Source organism: Salvelinus sp. IW2-2015, linkage group LG11, assembly GCF_002910315.2.
Source record: "Salvelinus sp. IW2-2015 linkage group LG11, ASM291031v2, whole genome shotgun sequence".
NCBI classification, from domain to species: Eukaryota; Metazoa; Chordata; class Actinopteri; order Salmoniformes; family Salmonidae; genus Salvelinus; species Salvelinus sp. IW2-2015.
The window spans coordinates 5,896,294-5,918,497 of NC_036851.1; the positions used below are offsets into that span (position 1 = coordinate 5,896,294).

Genomic DNA, 22,204 nt, shown 5'->3' on the forward strand with positions numbered 1-22,204 from the left:
TGACCCCCCCTTTGTTCAGGGACACATTATTCCATTTCTGTTAGTCACATGTCTGTGGAACTTGTTCAGTTTATGTCTCAGTTGTTGAATCTTGTTACGCTCAAATATTTACACAAATATTTACACAAGTGAAGTTTGCTGAAAATAAACGCAGTTGACAGTGAGAGGACTTTTCTTTTTTTGCTGAGTTTATGTCTCTCTAAGCTGGTCATACATTTGGCAGGAGGTTAGGAAGCGCAGCTCGGTTTCCACCTCATTTTGTGGGCAGTGTGCACATAGCCTGTCTTCTCTTGAGAYCCAGGTCTGCCWACGGCGGCCACTCTCAATAGCAAGGTTATGCTCACCGAGTCTGTACATAGTCAAAKCTTTCCTTCATTTTGGGTCAGTCACAGTGGTCAGGTATTCTGCCACTGTATACTCTCTGTTTAGGCACAAATAACATTCCAGTTTTGCTCTGTCTTTCCAATCTGTCAAGTAATTATCTTTTAGTTTTCTCATGATTTGGTTGGGTCTAAATGTGCTGCAGGACTCTTCTCTAGGTTAATCTCTCTGTAGGRGATGGCTTTGTTATGGAAGGTTTGAGAATTGCTTCCTTTTAGGTGGTTGTAGAATTTAATGGCTCTTTTCTGGATTTTGATCATTAGCGGGTATCGTGCTAATTCTGCTCTGCATGCATTATTTGGTGTTTTACGTTGTGCACATTGTACTGTATGTTCCTTTTGATGGCGTAGAAGGCCCTTCTTGCCTGGTCTCACAGATCTTTCACAGTTACCTGTGGTGGTGATGTTGAGGCCGAGGCAGGTATAGTTCTTTGTGTTGTCTAGGGTAACGTCTAGATGGAATTTGTATTTGTGTTTCCTTGGCTAACTGGACTTTAATGGAACCCCATTATTGTTGTTTACTGAGATTCACTGTTAGGGCCCAAGTCTGACAGAATCTGTGCAGAAGATCTAGGTGCTACTGAGGCCCTCCTTGGTTGGGGACAGAAAGCACACACAGCACACACACACACACACACACACCACACACACACACACACACACACACACCACACACACACACACACACACCACACACACACACACACACACACACACACACACACACACACACACACACACACACACACACACACACACACACAGTCTTAAACAAAGGGAATTATGAATGCATGGAATACATCTCTGAGACTTTATACGATGCAGAGATGGTTTCTCTATAATCCTGACAGAACAGAACTGTGTGTGTGTGTGTGTTTGCACCTGTGCGTTCGTGTGTGTGTCGGGGCGGACCAGAGGGATCAGAGAGGAGCATTCATTAGTTCTACTGCAAAATAAACACATAAACAAGAATAGAGCAGGGTGAATGAGGGTGAGGACGGGGGAGGAGGAGTGGGGGCGGAGGGGTGATGGAGGACGAGAGGAGGAGAATTGTGATGCAGTAAGGGCATTGACATATTTGTAACGCTGTCTTTGAACCACCTGCATGTCATGCATAGAGTCCCCTCAAAAACACGTGTTAGGAATGCCTCTGGAAAGTCCTTTAATACCCAACGCAACAGTCATAGGATAAGGTAAGACTTTCTATACACATTCCTAATTGCTCAAGAACTCTAATGCTTGAGGACAACAGTAACATTGGTTTCCCAGTCAATTAGTCATCYATTTAGACCAGAGGCGTAAAGAAAAGGCAGCATGGAAGGAAAACAACAGACACTTCATCTGTGATCCTGGAGGACTGAAAGTTGAGGAGTTTTTATTGTGCATCCCAAATGGCACCCTATTCCCTATTTAGTGCACTACTTTAATCCTATGGGCCCTGGTTAAAAGTAATGCACTATAGGGAATAGGGTGGCATTAGTTATCACCAGACCTTGCCCAGGTCCCCCTTGCAAAAGAGGACATCAAGGGTATTATTCTTGTTAAATAAAATACATTTGGGACGCAGCCCCTAAACTTTATGACCCCCTAACAGAAGCTATCTGATGAAAGAAATGAAAGAAAAGCTCACCTCATAGACATTGAACTGGCTCTGGCCTCGAGCCAGCTCCCGGTAACTAGTGGTAAACTCCCCTATGAAGTCATGGCTGACAGAGAGATGAGAGAGGAGAAAAGACAAGAGAGGAGAGAGCAGAAGAGAGGGAACAAGAGAGAAGAGAGAACACAGGAGAGAGAAGGTGGAGGGAGGACGGGGAGAAGTCGGGAAGACATCCGTAATTTCAATAACATCATCTTTACGACTTTGTTTCACCATTCATTTAGGTTTGAGCTAGTGAAAGTTATAGGATAAACATGGCTATATTACATTCAGGTTCCTGTGGACCAATAATAAACTCTTAGTGAAACATACACTGAGTGTACATAACATTAGGAACAGGTGAATTCAGGTGAAAGCTATGATCCTCTATTTGATGTCACTTGTTATATACACTTCAATCAGTGTAGATAAAGGGGGAGGAGACAGGTTAAAGAAGGATTTCTAAGCCGTGAGACACGGATTGTGTATTTGTGCCATTCAGAGGGTGACAAAAAAATTATGTGCCTTTGAATGGGGTATGGTAGTACGTGCCAGGCGCATCGGTTTGTGTCAAGAACTGCAACGCTGCTGGGTTTTCACGCTCAACAGTTTCCGTGTGTATCAAGAATGGTCCACCACCCAAAGGACATCAAGCCAACTTGACACAACTGTGGGAAGCATTGGAGTCAACATGGGCCAGCATCCCTGTGGAACACTTCCGACACCTTGTCGAGTCCATGCCCCAATGAATTGAGGCTTTTCTGAGGGCGAAAGAGGGGGTGCAACTCAATATTAGGAAGGTGTTCAGTGTATACTCAGTGTAATACAATGACTACTAAAGACAAAGTCAACATCGTGAATCCATGAGAACACATATTGATTACAAACTGTTGGCTTACACTCCCTCTCCTCCTAATCTATCCGACCATCACKTGCACTCACCTGCCATCTCGGTCCCAGTCATACACCTCTATCTTGATCGTTCTGGAACGACAGAAAACCCACAACAACAGACGGATGTTACTGAAGCACCTTTTGCTCAAGGTTGTCATAGACCAGAGAGTCAAACACGTGGCTTCACTTTCCAGACTGATAAATCAATATTTGTATTGTGAAAACACACCCATTACAGATGCTAGGCAATCTACAGCACCTATCTATGGCTCATGGGTGTAACACACAAGAGACATGGTAGAAATATAACAACGAATCACCATCTGTCCATTGTTATAAGTAATACACGGAGCTATTGTAGGCTATTGAACTTTAGCTGTTGGTCATTATTTATGAAGTAATTAGTGTSGTGGAATGTCTTGGTTGAGTGGTCAGAGATGCTATAGAAGACGGGTGTCCTTAAGAACCTTTTAGAAAACACAAATGCACGCACACAAACACACATTCTGAGTAATTGGGTTCAAGCCGCGTAAGATTGCCGCTGTGGATTGACTCATCAGTCAAAGCCGAAAAGAGGAACATGTCCTGAGGCAGGTGTTGTGATCGTGTGTGTGTTTGTTCTGCACTGCTTTAAAACAAACATCAAACAAGACAGAGAGCAATGATCATTACAGCCTTTTCTTAAAGGTCCAATGCAACTGCTTTTGATCTCAATATCAAATCATGTCTAGGTAAGACTGAACCTGACTGTGATTGTTTTCAATTAAAACGGTCAAAAAGAAACAGAAATAGCTTCTTATCAAAGAGTAATTTCTCAAGCAAGAATTTTGACAGGACTGTCTGGGAGTGGTCTGAGTAGGGAGGGGAAAACTGAAAACTAGCTGTTATTGGCAGAGATGTTTGGATCTCTCTTTCTTATTGGTCTATTAACTCATTTACCGTTTGGTGATGTCACCAGGCAGGCCAAAACACCATCCCACCAAAACAGGCTGATATTTCAGRGGGTATTTTTCAAACAGCTAAAAGGGKATTATCATAATCATTACAGTATTATTCCAACCTCARAGTGTGGGAATATATACTGTATAAATCACATTTTTGACTGCAACGGGCCTTTAATGAGGAGCAATAACATTTACATTTGAGTCATTCAGCAGACTGAGCACCTGCTCTTATCCAGAGCAACTTACAGTAGTGAGAGTATACACATTTGTATTCCCCATGGGAATCGAACCCACAACCCAGGCGTTGCAAGCACCATGCTCTACCAACTAAGCCGCACACACGCACATCAGGTTGCCTAAGCACCTGCCCTTTTGCCCTCCTATGAAAAAAGTGCCCTTTCAGATTTTTTTTTTTTTAATGATTCAACTTTTATTTCACTTGTAGTCTATTTTCTCTCTTATTATTTAAATGAATTGCAAACTAGCTTATTTCTCATTTTTGAATCTTGTAGATTCTGCCCTCACACGAGCGCGCACTGCACTCGACCTGCTGGCAAAAGCTACCGTTGCCGAACGATAGTGTGGATGTGGCTCCCTTTTGAGTTACATGTGTCATCTCACAGTCAGGAACATATGGACTGTTTCTTAGTAGGCCTAAAAGCAAGATGCCAGCAACAGAACAAACGCCAATCACCGMTAAATACTAGTTAGATGGTTTCAACAGCATAGCTAACTAGCTAGCTGATTTACATAATATACATTCGCCATGATAAATTAATAACCCACCCCTCTTTGCCGGCTATTTGAGCAGTAGGCTATAGTCTTGATTTTGCAGAAAATAAAGGCCTCCAAATGTCTCTGTACGGCCCTGCCTCACCTCACCAACAAGGTCATTAGTTAGTTTTCACTGAGGCTTTTCAAGCCCCTAATAAACAAACGAGCCTCCTTGACAATAACACTCAGGAAGCCACGTCTCTGCAGCTCCATGCTGTGTAATTTCAAGGCTTGGTGATTTTACCGTTTCACCGCTAAACAGACAACAGCAGCATTCATTATTCATAATTCCTAGGGGGGGAAACAAACATAATAATCAGATTAAAGAGGGGGAAACAAGAGATTTATTTTTCATAATAAACTGACAGATTATGAAAAGGGGCAAGGCGTGAGGATTTTATTTAATTGATGCTTTATTTAACCAGATGAGTCCCATTGCGATGATAATCCATTTCCAAGAGCAGCAGAAAGGTGATTTATCCAGTCCACTGAAATATCTACCTGTCAACATACAGTATCAAATCAAATCCAATTGATTTATAAAGCATCAGCTGATATCTCTTACATCAGCTATATCTCAAAGTGCTGCTACAGAGGTGCGTCCAAGCAGAATGACTCTCCTATCCCAGACCAGGATGAGGAGATACTGGGCTCTGATGACGAGGAGCAGGAGGATCCCAACGACTACTGTAGAGGTATGATACACTGTGTACACACACACACACACTCGTACAGCTAACCTTGCGGGGATACACAATTCAGTCCCATTCAAAATCCTATTTTCCCTAACCTGTACTCTTACCCTAACCTTAACCCAAAAACCTAACCACAACCTTAAACCTAACCCTAGCTCCTATCCATAACCCTTAACCTAATTCTAACATTAACCCCCTAAAAGTAGCATTTGACCTCGTGGGGACTAACAATCTATCAATCAAATGTATCTATGAAGCCCTTTTTACATCAGCCGATGTCACAAAGTGCTGTACAGAAACCCAGCCTAAAACCCCAAACAGCAAGCAATGCAGGTGTAGAAGCACAGTGGCTAGGAAAAACTTCCTAGAAAGGCCAGAACCTAGGTAAAAACCTAGAGAGGAACGAGGCTATGAGGGGTGGCCAGTCCTCTTCTGGCTGTGCCGGGTGGAGATTATAACAGAACATGGCCACGGTGTTCAAATGTTCATAGATGACCAGCAGGGTCAAATAATAATAATCACAGTGGTTGTCGAGGGTGCAACAGGTCAGCACCTCAGGAGTAAATGTCAGTTGGCTTTTCATAGCCGATCATTCAGAGTATCTCTACCGCTCCTGCTGTCTCTAGAGAGTTGAAAACAGCAGGTCTGGGACAAGGTAGCACGTCCTGTGAACAGGTCAGGGTTCCATAGCCGCAGGCAGAACAGTTGAAACTGGAGCAGCAGCACGGCCAGTCAAATGTTTGGACACAACTACAGTACTCATTCAAAGGTTTTTCTTTATTTGTACTACATTGTAGAATAATAGTGAAGACATCATAACTATGAAATAACACATATAGAATCATGTAGTAACCAAAAAGSGATTAAACAAATCAAAATACATTTGAGATTTGAGATTTTTCAAWGTAGCCACCATTTACTTTGATGATAGCTTTGCACACGCTTGGAATTCCAGCTTCACCTGGAATGCTTTTCCAACAGTCTTGAAGTAGTTCCCACATATGCTGAGCACTTGTTGACTGCTTTTCCTTCACTCTGCGGTCTAACTCATCCCAAACCATCTCAATTGGTTTGAGTTCGGGTGATTGTGGAGGCCAGGTCATCTGATGCAGGACTCCATCACTCTCCTTCTTGGTCAAATAGCCCTTACACAGCCTGGAGGTGTGTTGGGTCATTGTCCACTAAGCGCAAACCAGATGGGATGGRGTATTGCTGCAGAATGCTGTGGTAACCACGCTGGTTAAGTGTGCCTTGAATTCGAAATAAATCACAGACGGTGTCACCCCCACACCATCACACCTCCTCCTCCATGCTTCACGGTGGGAACCACACATGCGGTGATCATCCGTTCACCTACTCTGTGTCTCACAGACATGGCGGTTGGAACCAAAAATCTCAAATTTGGACTCATCAGACCAAAGAACAGATTTCCACCGGTCTAATGTCCATTGCTCGTGTTTCTTGGCCCAAGTAAGTCTCTTCTTCTTATAGGTGTCCTTTAGTAGTGGTTTCTTTGCAGCTATTCGACCACGAAAGCCTGATTCACGCAGTCTCSTCTGAACAGTTGATGTTGAAATGTGTCTGTTACTTGAACTCTGTGAAGCATTTATTTGAGCTGCAATATCTGAGGTGCAGTTAACTCTAATGAACTTATCCTCTGCAGCAGAGGTAACTCTGGGTCTTCATTTCATTTCTGTGGCAGGCCTCATGAGAGCTAGTTTCATCATAACGCTTGATGGTTTTTGCGACTGCATTTGAAGAAACTTTCAAAGTTCTTGAAATTTTCCYAATTGACTGACCTTCATGTCTTAAAGTAATGACGGACTGTCGTATCTCTGCTTTTTTGAGCTGTTCTTGCCATAATATGGACTTGGTCTTTTACCAAATAGGACTATCTTCTGTATACCACCCCTACCTTGTCACAACACAACTGATTGGCTCAAATTCATTAAGAAGGAAAGAAATTCCACAAATGTACTTTTAACAAGGCACATATGTTAATTTAAATGAATTCATGAAGATGGTTGAGAGGATGCCAAGAGTGTGCAAAGCTGTCATCAAGGCAAAGGGTGGCTACTTTGAAGAATCTCACATTATAAAGTATATTTTGATTTGTATAACACTTTTTTGGGTTACTACATGATTCCATATGTGCTATTTCATAGTTTTGATGTCTTCACTATTATTCTACAATGTAGAAAATAGTAAAAATAAAGAAAAACCCTGTAATGAGCAGGTGTGTCTAAACTTCTGACTGGTACTGTACATCTAACCCAACACTCTTCACAAGCATGTGTAATGGATTTGAAAAATGTAAATATATTTTCACTGTATTTTAATACATTTTCATCTGTGACTGTTAGGAACTCTGAGATAAAGTTTCACTCTGGCATGGTTGCAAGAAACGTTGTATRGGTAGAATCAGAGCCTATGGCTTGCTGCTGACATTTTCAAAAGAGGTAGGATCAACTTATATCTATGAGAAGGAAACATTCGGAGCTAAACCGCAGCGAATGCAAATTTGCTCAGGTTAAAAATACCTGCCGTCACATTTTCCCAAAAGCAGATGACAAATCGATGATGGGGGTGACAAACGCGATGCCGTTGAGAGTTTCTGTTGCAGACTTATAAAACGTTAGAAGCATCGCTTCATCCTTCTCTCGTTTTAATCTTTCTCTCTCCTTTCCTCGTCTCGCCCCTCTCCCCTTTCTCCCCCAGCCCCCACTAAACACAGATGAGATTCTAACTAAGAGACATCAGAGCCAAAAAAGTGGCACAGTTAAAATACTTCCCTCTCCGTCTTTCTCTCCCTCCCTCCCCCTTCCCTCCCTTCCTCTGCCTACTCTCCCCGTTTCCACATCAACCCACTATAAAATGGAGTTAGACATCAGAGATGTTTCCTGCCGCTAAGAAAAAGAGCCACATCTAACATATTACCTCCCTCCCTCGCTCCCTGCATCTCTCTCCCTCCCTCCTCTCTTCTACCTGTAGTGGCAGTATCTTCAAGGTTGTGAGCCTTTTCCCCAGAGGATCTATCAACTAAGAAGTCCGTGTGTGTGTGTGTGTGTGCTACTCTCCCCGTTTCCACATCAACCCACTATAAAATGGAGTTAGACATCAGAGATGTTTCCTGCCGCTAAGAAAAAGAGCCACATCTAACATATTACCTCCCTCCCTCGCTCCCTGCATCTCTCTCCCTCCCTCCTCTCTTCTACCTGTAGTGGCAGTATCTTCAAGGTTGTGAGCCTTTTCCCCAGAGGATCTATCAACTAAGAAGTCCGTGTGTGTGTGTGTGTGTGTGTTTATACAACGGGTTAGTCTAATCCTGAATGCTGATTGGTTAAAACGGCATTCCAACAGGTGTCTGTTCCACAAGTTACCACCGACTAAATATATGACGTTAAAATGCCTATTTCAAACGCAACAGTTTTAAGAAAAATGAGTGTTAAGTAAAAAATAGATAAGTAAAAAATAAAAATAACAAATAATTAAAGAGCAGCAGTAAAATAACAGTAGCGAGGCTATATACAGGGGGGTACCGGTACAGAGTCAATGTGTGGGGGCACAGGTTAGTCAAGGTAATTGAGGTAATATGTACATGTAGGTAGAGTTAAAGTGACTATGAGTAGATAATAAACAGAGTAGCAGCAGTGTAAAAGAGGGTGGGGGGGACAATGCAAATAGTCTGGATAGTTATTTGATTAGCTGTTTAGGAGTCTTATGGCTTGGGGGTAGAAGCTGTTAAGCCTTTTTGGACCTAGACTTGGCGCTCCGGTATCGCTTTCCGTGCGGTAGCAAAGAGAACAGTCTATGACTAGGGTGGATTTGACCATTTTTTAGGGCCTTCCTCTGACACCGCCTGGTATAGAGGTCCTGGATGGCAGTTCGATCTGACTGCGCAATCCACTGTCTCATCATGCCAGCCAGGCAATTTATAAAATTGATCACCACTATAAAAAGCAGCTAGACATTATCTCACATTTCTTTTAGACTAAAATTTAGTTTTCAACAGCGGAGACTTGTATAAACCTTGTCTGTCTCTCCAACATTTTCAACATTGTTTGAATATTCAAATTCAATCTCCAGCTGTCCCATAGTAATGAACGTGTCGGGAAGTCGGAACGAGACAGACAAGCAGGCAGCGTTTCTCAGCTAGTCGAAATCATGAATCAGCTTGCATAATTTTTATGGATATATACAGAAATGTCAATTGAAAAAAGGTCAAACGAAACAAAGTGCAGCTAGTTTGCAGTCTTTCCAGCTTCAATTTGAAGTGATTGTGTTAGCTGTGTTGTTGGCTAGCTCCTCTGAACAGTGTCCTGACGAGTGAGCACATTTTCTATGCCAGGCGAAATCACGCCTCATTAGCTCATTGTTATGGATGTATCCCAAATAAATGTAACTTGAAAACAGCTTAAACAAACGCCAATGCAGCTACTTTGCTGTTATTCTGGCTGCACTTTTTGACGTGTCTGTAAGTTAGCCGTAGTTGGCTAGGTAGCAAGCAAGGGATAAGAACGTTGCCAGCCAGTATGGCAATGGAACATTTAGAACGAATGACTGGTTGATGATGATTCAGACCCTACATAAATTTGTTAATAGTAACTTCTCCTAAATCAGCCGACCAAGTGTTTTTAATTAAATGTAGAAACAAAACAAAAAATGGATTGAAAAAGAACAACTATTTAAAACAAAAACAAAACAGATTTAATATGTTTTTCTTTTCAGAAGGCACAGAAGTGTTTTGTCACCAGCCCTGAAACAAAACACTGTCCTATAATATAACCGGATGAAGTCCTTTACGAATGTCCTTTACGAATGTGGTTTGTAATGGTTGTTTTGATTAGTCGTGACAAGTTTTTAATTGATGCTGTCAGCAATTAGCATTGGGAAAAATGATTTATGCATTATTGACATGGTTTGCCAGCCCTCAACTTCATCTCGGGCCTAACAACGCCCGTGCCAATATATCCTTCAAACACCGGCTTCTCGTGCATTATTACTTATGCGTGTGTGCATGCGCGTGCGTGTGTGTTATGTCGGAGAGGAACATGAAAGACACCATGCCCTGCAGGCCCTATCAGTCATCCTCTCTTTGACTGTCCGCCAAGCAGTAACAGGTCTGTACACTCAGAAAAAAAGGTTCTAAAAGGCTTCTGCGGCTGTCCCCATTAGGAGAACCCTTGTTGGTTTTAGGTAGAACCCTTTTGGGATCCAAGTGGAACCAAAAAGGGTTATTCAAAGGATTCTCCTATGGAGACAGCCAAAGAATCCTTTTAGATTCTAGATAGCACCTTTTTTTTCTATGAGTGTACTCCAGACCAAACATACACAGTAACAGTAACGCAAGGCAGGATGTCTTCATCTGTTGCTGTCTTGGGAGTCATGTCTTCCCAGTGAAATCATGCTTTAAAAACCCTCATGTTGTCTCTCTAATAAACCAATCTTCCAAGTGGAGTTCCTAACATCATTCAAGATGATGATTCAAACCGGCATATGTCTCCTTCGCTAATAACCTAACACACCCCASAAGAGATCAGGAATGAGTACGTGAGCTACTAAGCTTGTGAAAAACAACAACACCACTTCAGTCCTAATTTCATGGCTCCGTTTGCGATCTCCAGCCGCGGAAGAAATAGTTGCTTTGACTTGGACAGACTCATATGGGCTACCATGCTAATGAGGAAGACGGGTCCTGGGATGGAATGTCCTCTGAAGCATATAGACAGCGTAGGCAGGACCGACAAAATTCACCACATCCCCATTTCCTCTCCTTTCCTCTCATATCCCTCTTCTCGGGACACTCAAGGAGAGGACGGGGTACATCTACATGCTATATTAATAAATGAATCCGTCGGTTGTGTGGTGTCTGACTCTCTGTCTACAAATCACAGCCTGTTGGTACTTGTCATTTACGATATGGATTGATGCTAAACAAGATGAACATAGCCACGAGATATAAAACCACACAACATACACATTATACTGAACACACCACCTACACATGCATGCATGCACACACACACACACCCACACAAACCCAGTGTGTAACCGGTTGGCTGTTCTCTGCTCTGCGCTTTGGGATATCTCATGACACATGTCGTGTTTCCAGGTCTGCCCCTGTCAGATCCTATTTCACTCACACTGAGGCGGAGTGAGTGTGTGTGTGTGTGTGTGTGTACGCGCATGTGTGTTTGTGTGTGTGTATGCATGTGTGTGTGCATACACGTGGGTCCGTGCTAAAGGGTGCACGTGCGTACATGCCTGTGTTTGTGCGTGTGTGTATTTTTGTTTTTGTGTCTGTGTGTGTTTGTGTTTGTGTGTTAGAGAGAGGCAGAGAGCCATTCTAGGAAAGGCTCTCCTGTAACACATTTCAATCCCCCATGTCTGATTGGTTCTGACAGGGTGATGATCTCACTATGTCTGATGTTTGATTTGTCAGCTGACACTCAGTGACCCCGACCTGTTTACCCACACTCCTTTGGGGCACCCCCAATACATTTGTATCTAGACACAGAGGAAAAAGCCTGGGAATGATATTTTGATTTATTTCTAGCAAAATTTGGGTGTAGTAATTTGTCACAGAAGGCTAAGCAACTCAGCTTTTTCTGAGAAGAGAGAGAGAGAGAGAAAGGGGGGAAGGAGAGAGAGAGAACGAGAGAGAGAGCGAGGGGGAGCGAGAGAAGGCAGGAAGGCAGGCTATAGGGAAATCCTGCTTTGACCTGTACAGAGCAAGTAGCATCCAACATGTATGGTCTTAAACAAAAATCCAGTTTCTCATTTCTCTCTCGCTTTCTTATTCTTCCTCTCTTTTTCTATAGTCGACTCGTGTTGAAGTCCTCCTCCTCCCTCCCCTTTCTTTCTGTCTTCCTCCCTCTCTATCTAAACTCCTCCCTCTCTGTTGTTCTTATGTCTTACATAAGCCATATATCTGAAGTGCATTTTGCTATATCACCATCTCATCTCTTAAAGCTAGAATCCAGCCTAGTGGTTAGAGCACTAGGCCCGTCTTTCCTTTTTTGGGGTTGTGATTGTCAGGTACCTGGTGACCCACCTGATGGGGGCGGACCTCAACAATATCGTCAAGTGTCAGAAACTGACGGACGACCACGTTCAGTTCCTCATATACCAGATCCTCCGGGGTCTCAAGGTAGGCGTGTGTCTGTGTTTGCGCCTGTGTGTTTGTGTTTTCATAGGTGCAGGTATAGGTTGTCATAGTTACTGTATGCAGTTGTAAATAGTTGTCTGTTTTGCAGTATATCCATTCAGCAGACGTCATCCGCAGAGTAAGTTACATCAAACTTACAGTATCTGTCAAAAGTTTGGAAACACCTACTCATTCAAGGGTTTTTCTTAATTTGACTATTTTCTACATTGTAGAATAATAGTGAAGACATCAAAACTATGAAATAACACATGAAATCATGTATTAACCAAAAAAGTGTTAAATCAAAACAGATTTTATATTTTGAGATTCTTCAAAGTAGCCACCCTTTGCCTTGATGACAGCTTTGCACACTTGGCATTCTCTCAACCAGCTTCACCTGGAATGCTTTTTCCAACACTTGTTGGCTGCTTTTTGGTTGGAGCGTTAGGCCAGTAACTGAAAGGTTGCTGGATCGAATCCCCGAGCTGACAAGGTAAAAATCTGTCATTCTGCCCCTGAGCAAGACAGTTAACCCAGTGTTCCCCGGGCGACGAAGACGTGGATGTCGATTAAGGCAGCCCTCCGCACCTCTCTGATTCAGAGGGGTTGGGTTAAATGCGGAAGACACATTTCAGTTGTACTGAGTAGGTATCCCCGTTTCCATTAGTTGCTATATTCATTTAACTTCTAAATTAATGATATATACCCATTGATTCTTTAAGAATATAACTTATAGATGACTCATGAGCTCAGTTCAACTGTCGTAATCATCAGAACCCAAAATATAAGCTTGCTTTACTCAAATGTTTGCAAACAATGTAAATATAAAACAAACACTCAAAGCCTCAAAGCTAGAAGTGTGATATCATGGATGAACAGTCCATGTAACCATTGCTCTGTCTATGAATTTTAGAGTGGTTACATTTCCCCAGGCCCATCCCTCAGCTTTTTACCTAAACAGAAGTGGGGTATCGGCTTTGTTACTGTTTTAATGAAGGATTCTAGCTTTAAGTGGTCATAGGGCCTATCTTACGGCCTAATGGTCATAGGGCCTATCGTCTCCAGCTTACCGTTTCAGGGGGCTTTATAGTGGTAAGTGGACCCTGACAGAACGACATGTGGAGATTACCATGTGATTATGTTGACTGTTAACACTATGGCTAAAGGCTTATCCCCGAGACCAGGCCATTCAGGGCAAAAATCATAACCAGACCTCCTCTTTAAACACTGATTTCAGCCCAAGAGTCTGTCGTTGTTAAATAAGTACTTTAGTAAAGATTCCGTTTGGTTTAAAATCGTTGACTGCCATTTTGCTTCTTGAAATTGATTTCAATTTTTTATCACTGTCAATCCGCAAACACAACCCATTATGGACATAAGAGTGTACATGGCTAAAAGAAATGTACTGTAGATGTTAATTACCTGTCAAAGTTTACGTGACCAGGAAGTAAGAAGCAGAAAGTTTGGAGTAGCGACACACCACCGTGTTTTACACTTTTAAAAAACACTTACACATTTTATATTCCTAAGATACATACATTTTATACCTTTAAAACTGTTGTTTTAAGTGTTTTATTTCGGGACCACGGTGTTAGTGCTGTTCTTAACACACTGTGTTCGGCTGGGTTTTTAACAACTCCTGGAGCTAACATTAGCAAATCGATGGATTTGGAGATCATTGAAAATTTTGACAAATTCTGGGTGAGGCCCAAGTTTTGGATGGRTTGCATCCAAATAGGAGAGGGGCAAGAGTTCTCTCAGCCAACATCGAGGAGGCTCTTACAAAACATTGACAAAAAAAAGAACCCGCCTATTTCACGTRGTCGACATTTGGTGTATAGTTTTACTGCAAGGAAATGCTTCATTCTGCAGGAGTTAATATTAAGGCTGTGAAAGGTTATAGACCTACAGTCAGTGTCCAGATTTGAGTTTTCTTTTAACCCGTCTGAACAATAGGCTACCGTTCCCTTGACATGCCATGAGCCTAGTGCCTAATACTGCTATCATCCTCTGTTAAACGCTTCACCAAATCCTTCCCAAAAATGACTTTCACTCTTTATTTTCAACTCTCCATTTRGCAGCTTTTCCCTTATTGAATTATACTCCGACATTGTTCTTTTTGGCTCCATGGATCGACGTTAACTTTCTCTGCCCATTCCAAAAAAGCATTTGGTGACCCTCTAAAAAGAAATCACACCGGACAGTTGAGGTAATTATGGACAAAGATACCRCTACAATTCCTCCAGAAATAAGATCATGGTCTTCATTAGAAACCTTGTACCTACTGGCACTCTGGTTGGATGCCACAGTCCAATCGAAAATAGATAACGCATACAGTATAGAAATAAAGATATTTATGAAGAGATATCGTCCCAAATGAGAGCGAAAAAAAAGTTCTGCCGTTCCCATATTCAATGCCTGTGCAAAATTAAATATAGGTAAATATCGTGCAGAAAGGCCAAGGACTGTAATAGCAGGAGTGGCAACGGGAAAACCCAATGCCCGTTCTATTCTGAGCTGGAAGCAGTATTGGATGACCATCCCACCACCCACTGTTCATTCTGGACAGTGCTGTGGAGGATAGAGTTATTGAGCTGCTGAGTGCTTTATAAACTTTTTTGTAATGTGAAGAATAGTCTAATTCAGTTGCAGATTTGAAAATAATAGGCGACAGTAATATTATAGCCTACGGTGGCTCGTCTATGGAAATGTTATAGAAGTCCACACTGGCTAGATCTAAAGGTGGAAAATTAGGCCTACACATTATAACTTGCCGTACACTTGTGCTAGGACTCCATCATAGTCCGTCCCATGATCCCTAATACATTTGTAGTTCAGTATATCTAGATTAATAAAAGTGACAATGTTACTAAGTTATCACTGATCAATGATTTGGAGGAAATCAAAGTAATTTTTTCAGCATGTCACATTTTTGTTGCTTTGGTAAAAACCATTTAGGCCTATGAAACCTACTAAATAAGAATCTGACTCCTGAAACATAATTCAATCCTTTTAGATTTTTGATGATATTCTGTGAATCTTTTAAGCATTTTTCAGACAAATCGCTAGCGATAAAGTGCAGAAGAGACGTAAAGGTGCATAGCTTTCTGTAAGCATGAGTGAGGCCACTTCCACGGTTACAAATCATTCGGGAATAAAACAAAGATCATGAGCTGATGTATTCCCAACATGTTCAGTACATACTCTACGGAGGCCCCGATTGCCTGGCAGTGAAGAAGAGTGAGGGCGAGAAGGATCAGTGGGATGAGAGGGTGTAAGAGGGGATGAGAGAGGCGAGAGGGAGTGAGAGAGGCGAGTTCTATACCTGTCAAAGTCCCCATTGCAGAGTGCTCTGACAGGAATGGTGAATGACTGCCAAACTGGATTCAACGTATTTTTCACCACCTCTGTCTTATGGCAGATAGTAAACCTGCAGGAGAGAGTGAGGGGGTAGAGAGAGGAGAGAAAATAGAGAGAGTTGGGCAGGAGTAAAGAAAGGAGACAGGAAAGAAGAGAAGACCAGAGGAGAAAGATAAGCGAGGAGAGACACAGACAAGGACAGAATATATCCGGTTAAAAGGCAGACAATTCATTGTGTTGAAAACAGCAACTTCATGATAGCATCAGTGTATAATCTTTGTTTACCGACGTCGCTGTCCAAACAAAGGTGCGTGTTCTGGCCTTCACTTTTATAATGACTCTTTCCTCCCTCACACAGGTGTGATACAATTTGCACATTGTTTTGATACTTGAGTGCCTCACCTAACGGGGACCGCACGCCAACAAAGTCTGTCCACCCACCACGATTCTGCTTGAGCAGATCTAGATTTGCACAATATTGTGTGTTCCCCTCTTTTATCCAGAGCTGCGGGATTTACTTAATCTTGCCTCGTTGCCGTCGGCCGTTCGGCCATTAGAACAGCATGGTCCATTTAGCAGCATCCGCCAAGTACTCATTTCTACGTGTGTTTGTGTGTGTGCCGTGCCGCACGCTAATTTGTCCCTCTCCTCTCTCCCTTTAGCACATCTGTGCTGGCCACTATCCCCTCTTGTCACTTTAAGAAATGCCTGAATGAAGATAAGGGCTAAGAAGTGCAGGCTCTCTCTAAGCCAGCGGCCCTTAAATGGTCTGACACCGCTCGCTGCAAGGGCCTCTGGGACAACAGAGTGCACTCTGGTAGCCTGTTAGGGGATTGGGAGGTGTTGTATAGCGCATTCTCTCTGGGTATGGTTCATGCACACATACACGCACGTACACACACACTCTGGTAGCCTGTTAGGGGATTGGGAGGTGTTGTATAGCGCATTCTCTCTGGGTATGGTTCATGCACACATACACCTCACGTACACACACACGCTGGAAGCCTGTTAAGGAATGGTGAGGTGCAGTATGGTCCCTGGTGGGTTTGGCTCAGTGTGTGTTTAATTTATTTATACAACGACCTGTTTGCCTTCTGTGTGTTCTCTCTAATTGCATTCTCCACCGCACCAATTCTCCACTGCATAATTTGTCACACTGTAGAGATACAGTAAACCAGTGTGATTGGTACTGGGGTCATTTTAGCATGACATGACACCCACCATTGTTCTGAAATAGTTTAGAAACGGATAAGATTAGCATTCCTGCAACATTATTTTGTTGGAATATAATTCGATTTCTGGGAAGTTAAGCTAATTGGTTCCACCCAAATTGGACATTTTAATTTATAGGATTCATAGAATATTCAAGAAATATAGTACCTWACAAATGCTTTTCTAATAATGACATGAGGAATCCAAAGAAATTGTCAAAAGCCTCCCACAGACCTCCCAGACCCCACCCCAATCCAACAAAGCGTATACAGTATCACTTCTCTATGTCTGACAAGTAGTATGGCGCTGCGGGTCGGAGTATTGTTTCTTCATCCTATGTAATGTATTCTCAGTGAATTTGGTTTTTAAAAAACACCAAAAAAACAGTGTTCAGAGAATTTTGTCATTAAAGTTATGTTCATGTCCCATCCTTTATGTCCATATTACCAGGGCTATATTACCATATTACCATTAGGTGGTGTGGTTCCTGCTATTAGGTGATTTTTATTAATACCCCCCTCAATGTTAAAGGGATAGTTCACTGAAATTACACAATGACATATTGGTTTCCTTACCCTTTAAGCAGTCTATGGACAAAGTACTACAGCAACCCATGTTTTGGTTTTGTTTACCTGGCCACTGTTTCAAATGCAAACTTTTTTRGCATTTGWMGCACAAATTAATGGTACCTATTAGCATTTTTGCATTTCATATCCACATTTTCTATAAGTAACATCATTGAGTTACACATTTGTTTTTTGATATTTTGGATGATTTGGACAAGGTTGCTGTCATACCTTGTTCATAGACTGCTTACATGGTAAGGAAACGAATATGTAATTTTGTAATTCGGGTGAACTATCCCTTTAACAGGATCAGGATACGGAATCACAGAACARAGAGCCTTACGTTCCGTCTTCGTTGCTCCTGTAGAACACCATGAAAGGATCTGACTTGCCAAAGAAGTCCTTCTTGTCCAGTTTGTTGGCACAGAACTGCATCGTTGCACTGTCCTTTGGGGGTGCGGAGAGAGAGAGAGGGTGAGAGAGAAAGAGTGGGAGAGAAAGAAAGGGCAGAAAGAGAGAATGAGAAAATAAGAAAATATTTCAACTTAATGATTCAGTTGATTAATATTGTTGTTTGTGCTTCTTTCCCCTGTTTGTTGTAGTCACTCATCTGTGTCAAATAAAAGGCAAAATGCATTTTGCATTCTAATCAATTCACCACTACTGCCACAATTACAACCAAGCCACCTCCATCTCAGTTTGTGTGTTTGTGTGCGTCTATGTGTGCGAGAGCACACGTGTGCTTGTGTTTCATCTCTTGCAGTAGGATGAATATGAGAGCTCATTAAGTGTACACCGGGAGCTCTTGGGAGAAACAGAGCCACATAAATTCTACAGTAATGATGCCTACAAACCAACCCTACTCATCACCATGTTCCAGAAAAGGACTGTGTCCCAGATGGCACCCTATTCCCTACATATGCACAGGAAAGTAGTGCTCCATATAAGGAATAGGGTGCCATTTGGGATGCAGACGAGATTATGTTACAACCTCTAACTCCCTGGTGCCTAGGTCAATCTCTGATGGTTGGGGGGGGGGGGGGCATGCTCTCCAACCAGTCAGTAATCCCCAGTCGAACCAACACTGATTCCACTGGCCAGTATGACTGATCCTAAAGAGTAACTGATAAGGAAACATGTTTTAATTGTGTTTTAATAAATGGTTAGAATATTACACTCTGAAACCATATCTCTGAAACCATATGATTGTATGAAATTGATTAGAATCATTAGATTATTATAATGCATGTATGAAAGTGATTAGAATCATGCGATTATTTTAATGCTGTGTGTGGTTTTAGTCAGTAGAATAATAATATATCCTGGAGTGTAGTTCTTAGTCAGAATCAACGTTTTGGGGACAATGTGTCTAGTATCTTGATAACAGACTGTCTGTCTGAGCCAGATTCGGTGCCGACCTTGGCTGGGACACTGAGAACTTCCCAGTCTCAGGTCTCTCCCTATCTTAGGGGAGGGCAGGAAGAAGCTATTCTCACGGACTCCCCTAATCTCTGTCGGCGGGGCAGATACCTGATGGTTTATGTGGAAGTATGTGTGTCACTATAAAATGAAGGTCTTTGTACTGTGCACGCCAGAACGTTCCGTGAATAAACATTTGACTATTGTAGACTGGTGGTTTTTGTAGACTCTCTGTTTTTATTCCTATCAGTATCGTACAAATCCTGATATAGCAGACTGAGTAATTAAATTGAATTGGTTCATGAACATGAGAACATAATTCTCCTAACAGTGACACAGCAGCATGAYTAAAACTCCTCAGATCAGACAGTCCCACTAATGTCCTCTCAGACCTGTCAGACAGCAAACACTGTGCCTGATCGTTGACCATCACTAATGATGGTCAGACAAATAGCCCTCCCTCCCATAGCGCTCTCCCTCCTGCTCTTCCATCGTCGCTGATGTAGGCCTACCTGCCAAATTACAAATTCAATTACTACATCACCGAAAAGTTATTATAGCTAAAACATTCCAAGACAATGACAATCCATTTAAGGAGAAGTTTACTTTTATACAACCAAATCTCAATTTTTTTTTAAATTTCCCCACTCGTGATACACTTCCTCATTACTCATTCTGCAAAGCTCTCACAGTATAGTGATGTAGGGTCTTTAGATGTTGTACACATTAAATTGTGTCATTCCGAACTTTATCTGCAACGTTACAGTGCATTCYGAAGGTATTTAGACTCRGTGACTTGTTCCACATTGTTARGTTAGCCTTCTTCTAAAATTGTTAGTTCCATTCAATCTACAAACAATACCCCATAATGACGAAGCAAAAACAGCTTTTTAGAAATTGAATAACAAAAACCCCCCCGAAAATATGACATTTACATAAGCATTCAGACCCTTTACTCAGTACTTTGTTGAAGCGCCTTTGGCAGCGATTACAGCCTTGAGTCTTCTTGGGTATGACGCTACAAGCTTGGCACACCTGTGTTTGAGAGTTTGTCCCATTCTTCTCTGCAGATCCTCTCAAGGTCTGTCAGGTTTGATTTGGAGCGTCACTGCATAGCTATTTTCAGGTCTCTCCAGAGATGTTCCATCGGGTTCAAGTTCGGGCCACTCAAGGACATTGATACTTGTCCCGAAGCCACTCCTGCATTGTCTTGGCTGTGTTGGTCATTGTCCTGTTGGAAGGTGAACCGCCGCCCCAGTCCGAGGTCCTGAGCGCTCTGGAGCAGGTTGTCATCAAGGATCTCTCTGTACTTTGCTCCATTCATCTTCACCTTGATCCTGGCTAGTCTCCCAATCCCTGCAGCTGAAAAACATCCCCACAGCATGATGCTGCCACCACCATAGGGATGGTGCTAGGTTTCCTCCAGACGTGACGCTTGGTATTCAGGCCAAACAGTTCACTCTTGGTTTCATCAGACCAGAGAATCTTGTTTCTCAAGGTCTGAGTGTATTTAGGTTCCTTTTAGCAAACTCCAAGCAGGCTGTCATGTGCCTTTTACTGAGGAGTGGCTTCCGTCTGGCCACTCTARCATAAAGGRCTGATTGGTGGAGTGCTGCAGAGATGGTTGTCCTTCTGAAAGGTGCTCCCATCTCCACAGAGGAACTCTATAGCTCTGTCAGAGTGGCCATCGGGTTCTTGGTCACCTCCCTGACCAAGGCCCTTCTCCCAGATTGCTCAGTTTGGCCAGGCAGCCAGCACTAGGAAAAGTTTTGGTGGTTCCAAACTTCTTCCATTTAAGAATGATGGAGGCCACTGTGTTCTTGGGGACCTTCAATGCTGCAAACATGTTTTGGTACCCTTCCCCAGATCTGTGACTCGACACAATCCTGTCTTGGCGATCCACAAACAATTCCTTCGACCTCATGGCTTGGTTTTTGCTCTGACATGCACTGTCAACTGTGGGACCTTATATAGACAAGTGTGTGCCTTTCCAACTCATGTCCAAACAATTGAATTTACCACAGGTGGATGCCAATCAAGTTGTAGAAACGTCTCAAGGATGATCAATGGAAACAGGATGCACCTGAGCTCAATTTCGAGTCTCATAGCAAAGGGACTGTGTTTAAAAACCTGTTTTCGGTTCGTCTTATTATGGGGTATTGTGTGTAGATTGATGAGGGAAAAAACGAATCTCATCCATTTTAGAATAAGGCTTTAACATACCAAAATGTGGAAAAAGTKAACGGGTCTGAATGCTTTCTGAAGGCACTGTAAATTCCATTTTGTTGCAACTCGAGCTAAACATCTCTGTCCATTCTAGCAGCAGGCTACACGGAGAATGGAACAGCTGGATAGGGAAAACCACTCGAGTTGCACAAAATGGGATATAACGTTGTGGATAAAGTTTGGAATCGCACCATTTCATGTGTACAACATCTAAAGACCTGCATCACTACATTGAGAGCGTTTCCAGGTCTAAAATTGTGCATTTGGGTACAGAACGAGGGCGAGGAAGTGTATCGCTGGTTGGGGTAAGTTTCTCAAAAAACAAGTGAAATCACAAGAAAAATGATGTCTGGACACTTCTATAACATGCCATTTACATCCAAAATACAGAATTGGTTGTAAAAAAAAAAGAAGCTTATTTCCTTTAAGAATGTAAATTAGCAGTAAGACTTGAATAATTCAAGCGTTATTCTAAATTACTGTTGTTGTCTGTCTAACTCTGTCTCTCTCTGGGGACCACTATGTTTGTTTGCTTCAGACACTCTGAATAATGGCTCTTTGTTTTTTTTGCATCTGAGTCCCAAATGGCATCCTATTCCCTACACAGTGCACTGCTTTTGACTGGAGCCCAATGGGCCCCGGGCAAAAGCGGTGCACTATATAGGGAATAGTGTGCCATTTGGGACACAGATGCAAAAAAACAAAACAAAGAGCCATTATTCTGTAGGAGCTCCTTATAAATCAGCCCGGGCAGAGTTTGTAGCTGGCTAATCTTACCACGGGAGTACAGATTGAATAGCTTTGTTATCTAAAGAGCTGAAGTGCCAGCAGACAGCCAAGGCAGTGGGCACCAGGAAGATAAACACCTCTCCTGTTGTTGTTGGAGGGCCTGAGGCTCTACACTGGACACTACCGGCGCTAGCTGCACCTCGTAATGTTACTGCTAATGGC

At 42.5% G+C, this 22,204-nt stretch overlaps 1 protein-coding gene and 1 long non-coding RNA gene across 4 annotated transcripts in view; one reads left to right on the forward strand and one right to left on the reverse strand.

Annotated features, from left to right (window-relative positions):
• The window catches only part of LOC139028355 (uncharacterized), a 53,377-nt gene extending 46,088 nt beyond the window's left edge, over positions 1-7,289 (forward strand). Inside the window, exon 2 of the long non-coding RNA XR_011480543.1 lies at positions 7,172-7,289. This is a non-coding gene — a long non-coding RNA (uncharacterized lncRNA). The remainder of the gene's footprint in view (positions 1-7,171) is intronic.
• LOC111969697 (copine-5) overlaps positions 1-22,204 on the reverse strand; it is a 210,439-nt gene that overhangs the window by 39,404 nt on the left and 148,831 nt on the right. For all 3 annotated transcript variants that reach the window (XM_023995881.2, XM_023995882.3, XM_023995880.3), the window contains 4 exons: positions 17,952-18,055; positions 15,796-15,900; positions 2,959-3,000; positions 2,011-2,086 (listed from right to left, as the gene is read on the reverse strand). In XM_023995881.2, coding sequence (XP_023851649.1) covers positions 2,011-2,086; positions 2,959-3,000; positions 15,796-15,900; positions 17,952-18,055 — 327 coding nt within the window. The remainder of the gene's footprint in view (positions 1-2,010; positions 2,087-2,958; positions 3,001-15,795; positions 15,901-17,951; positions 18,056-22,204) is intronic.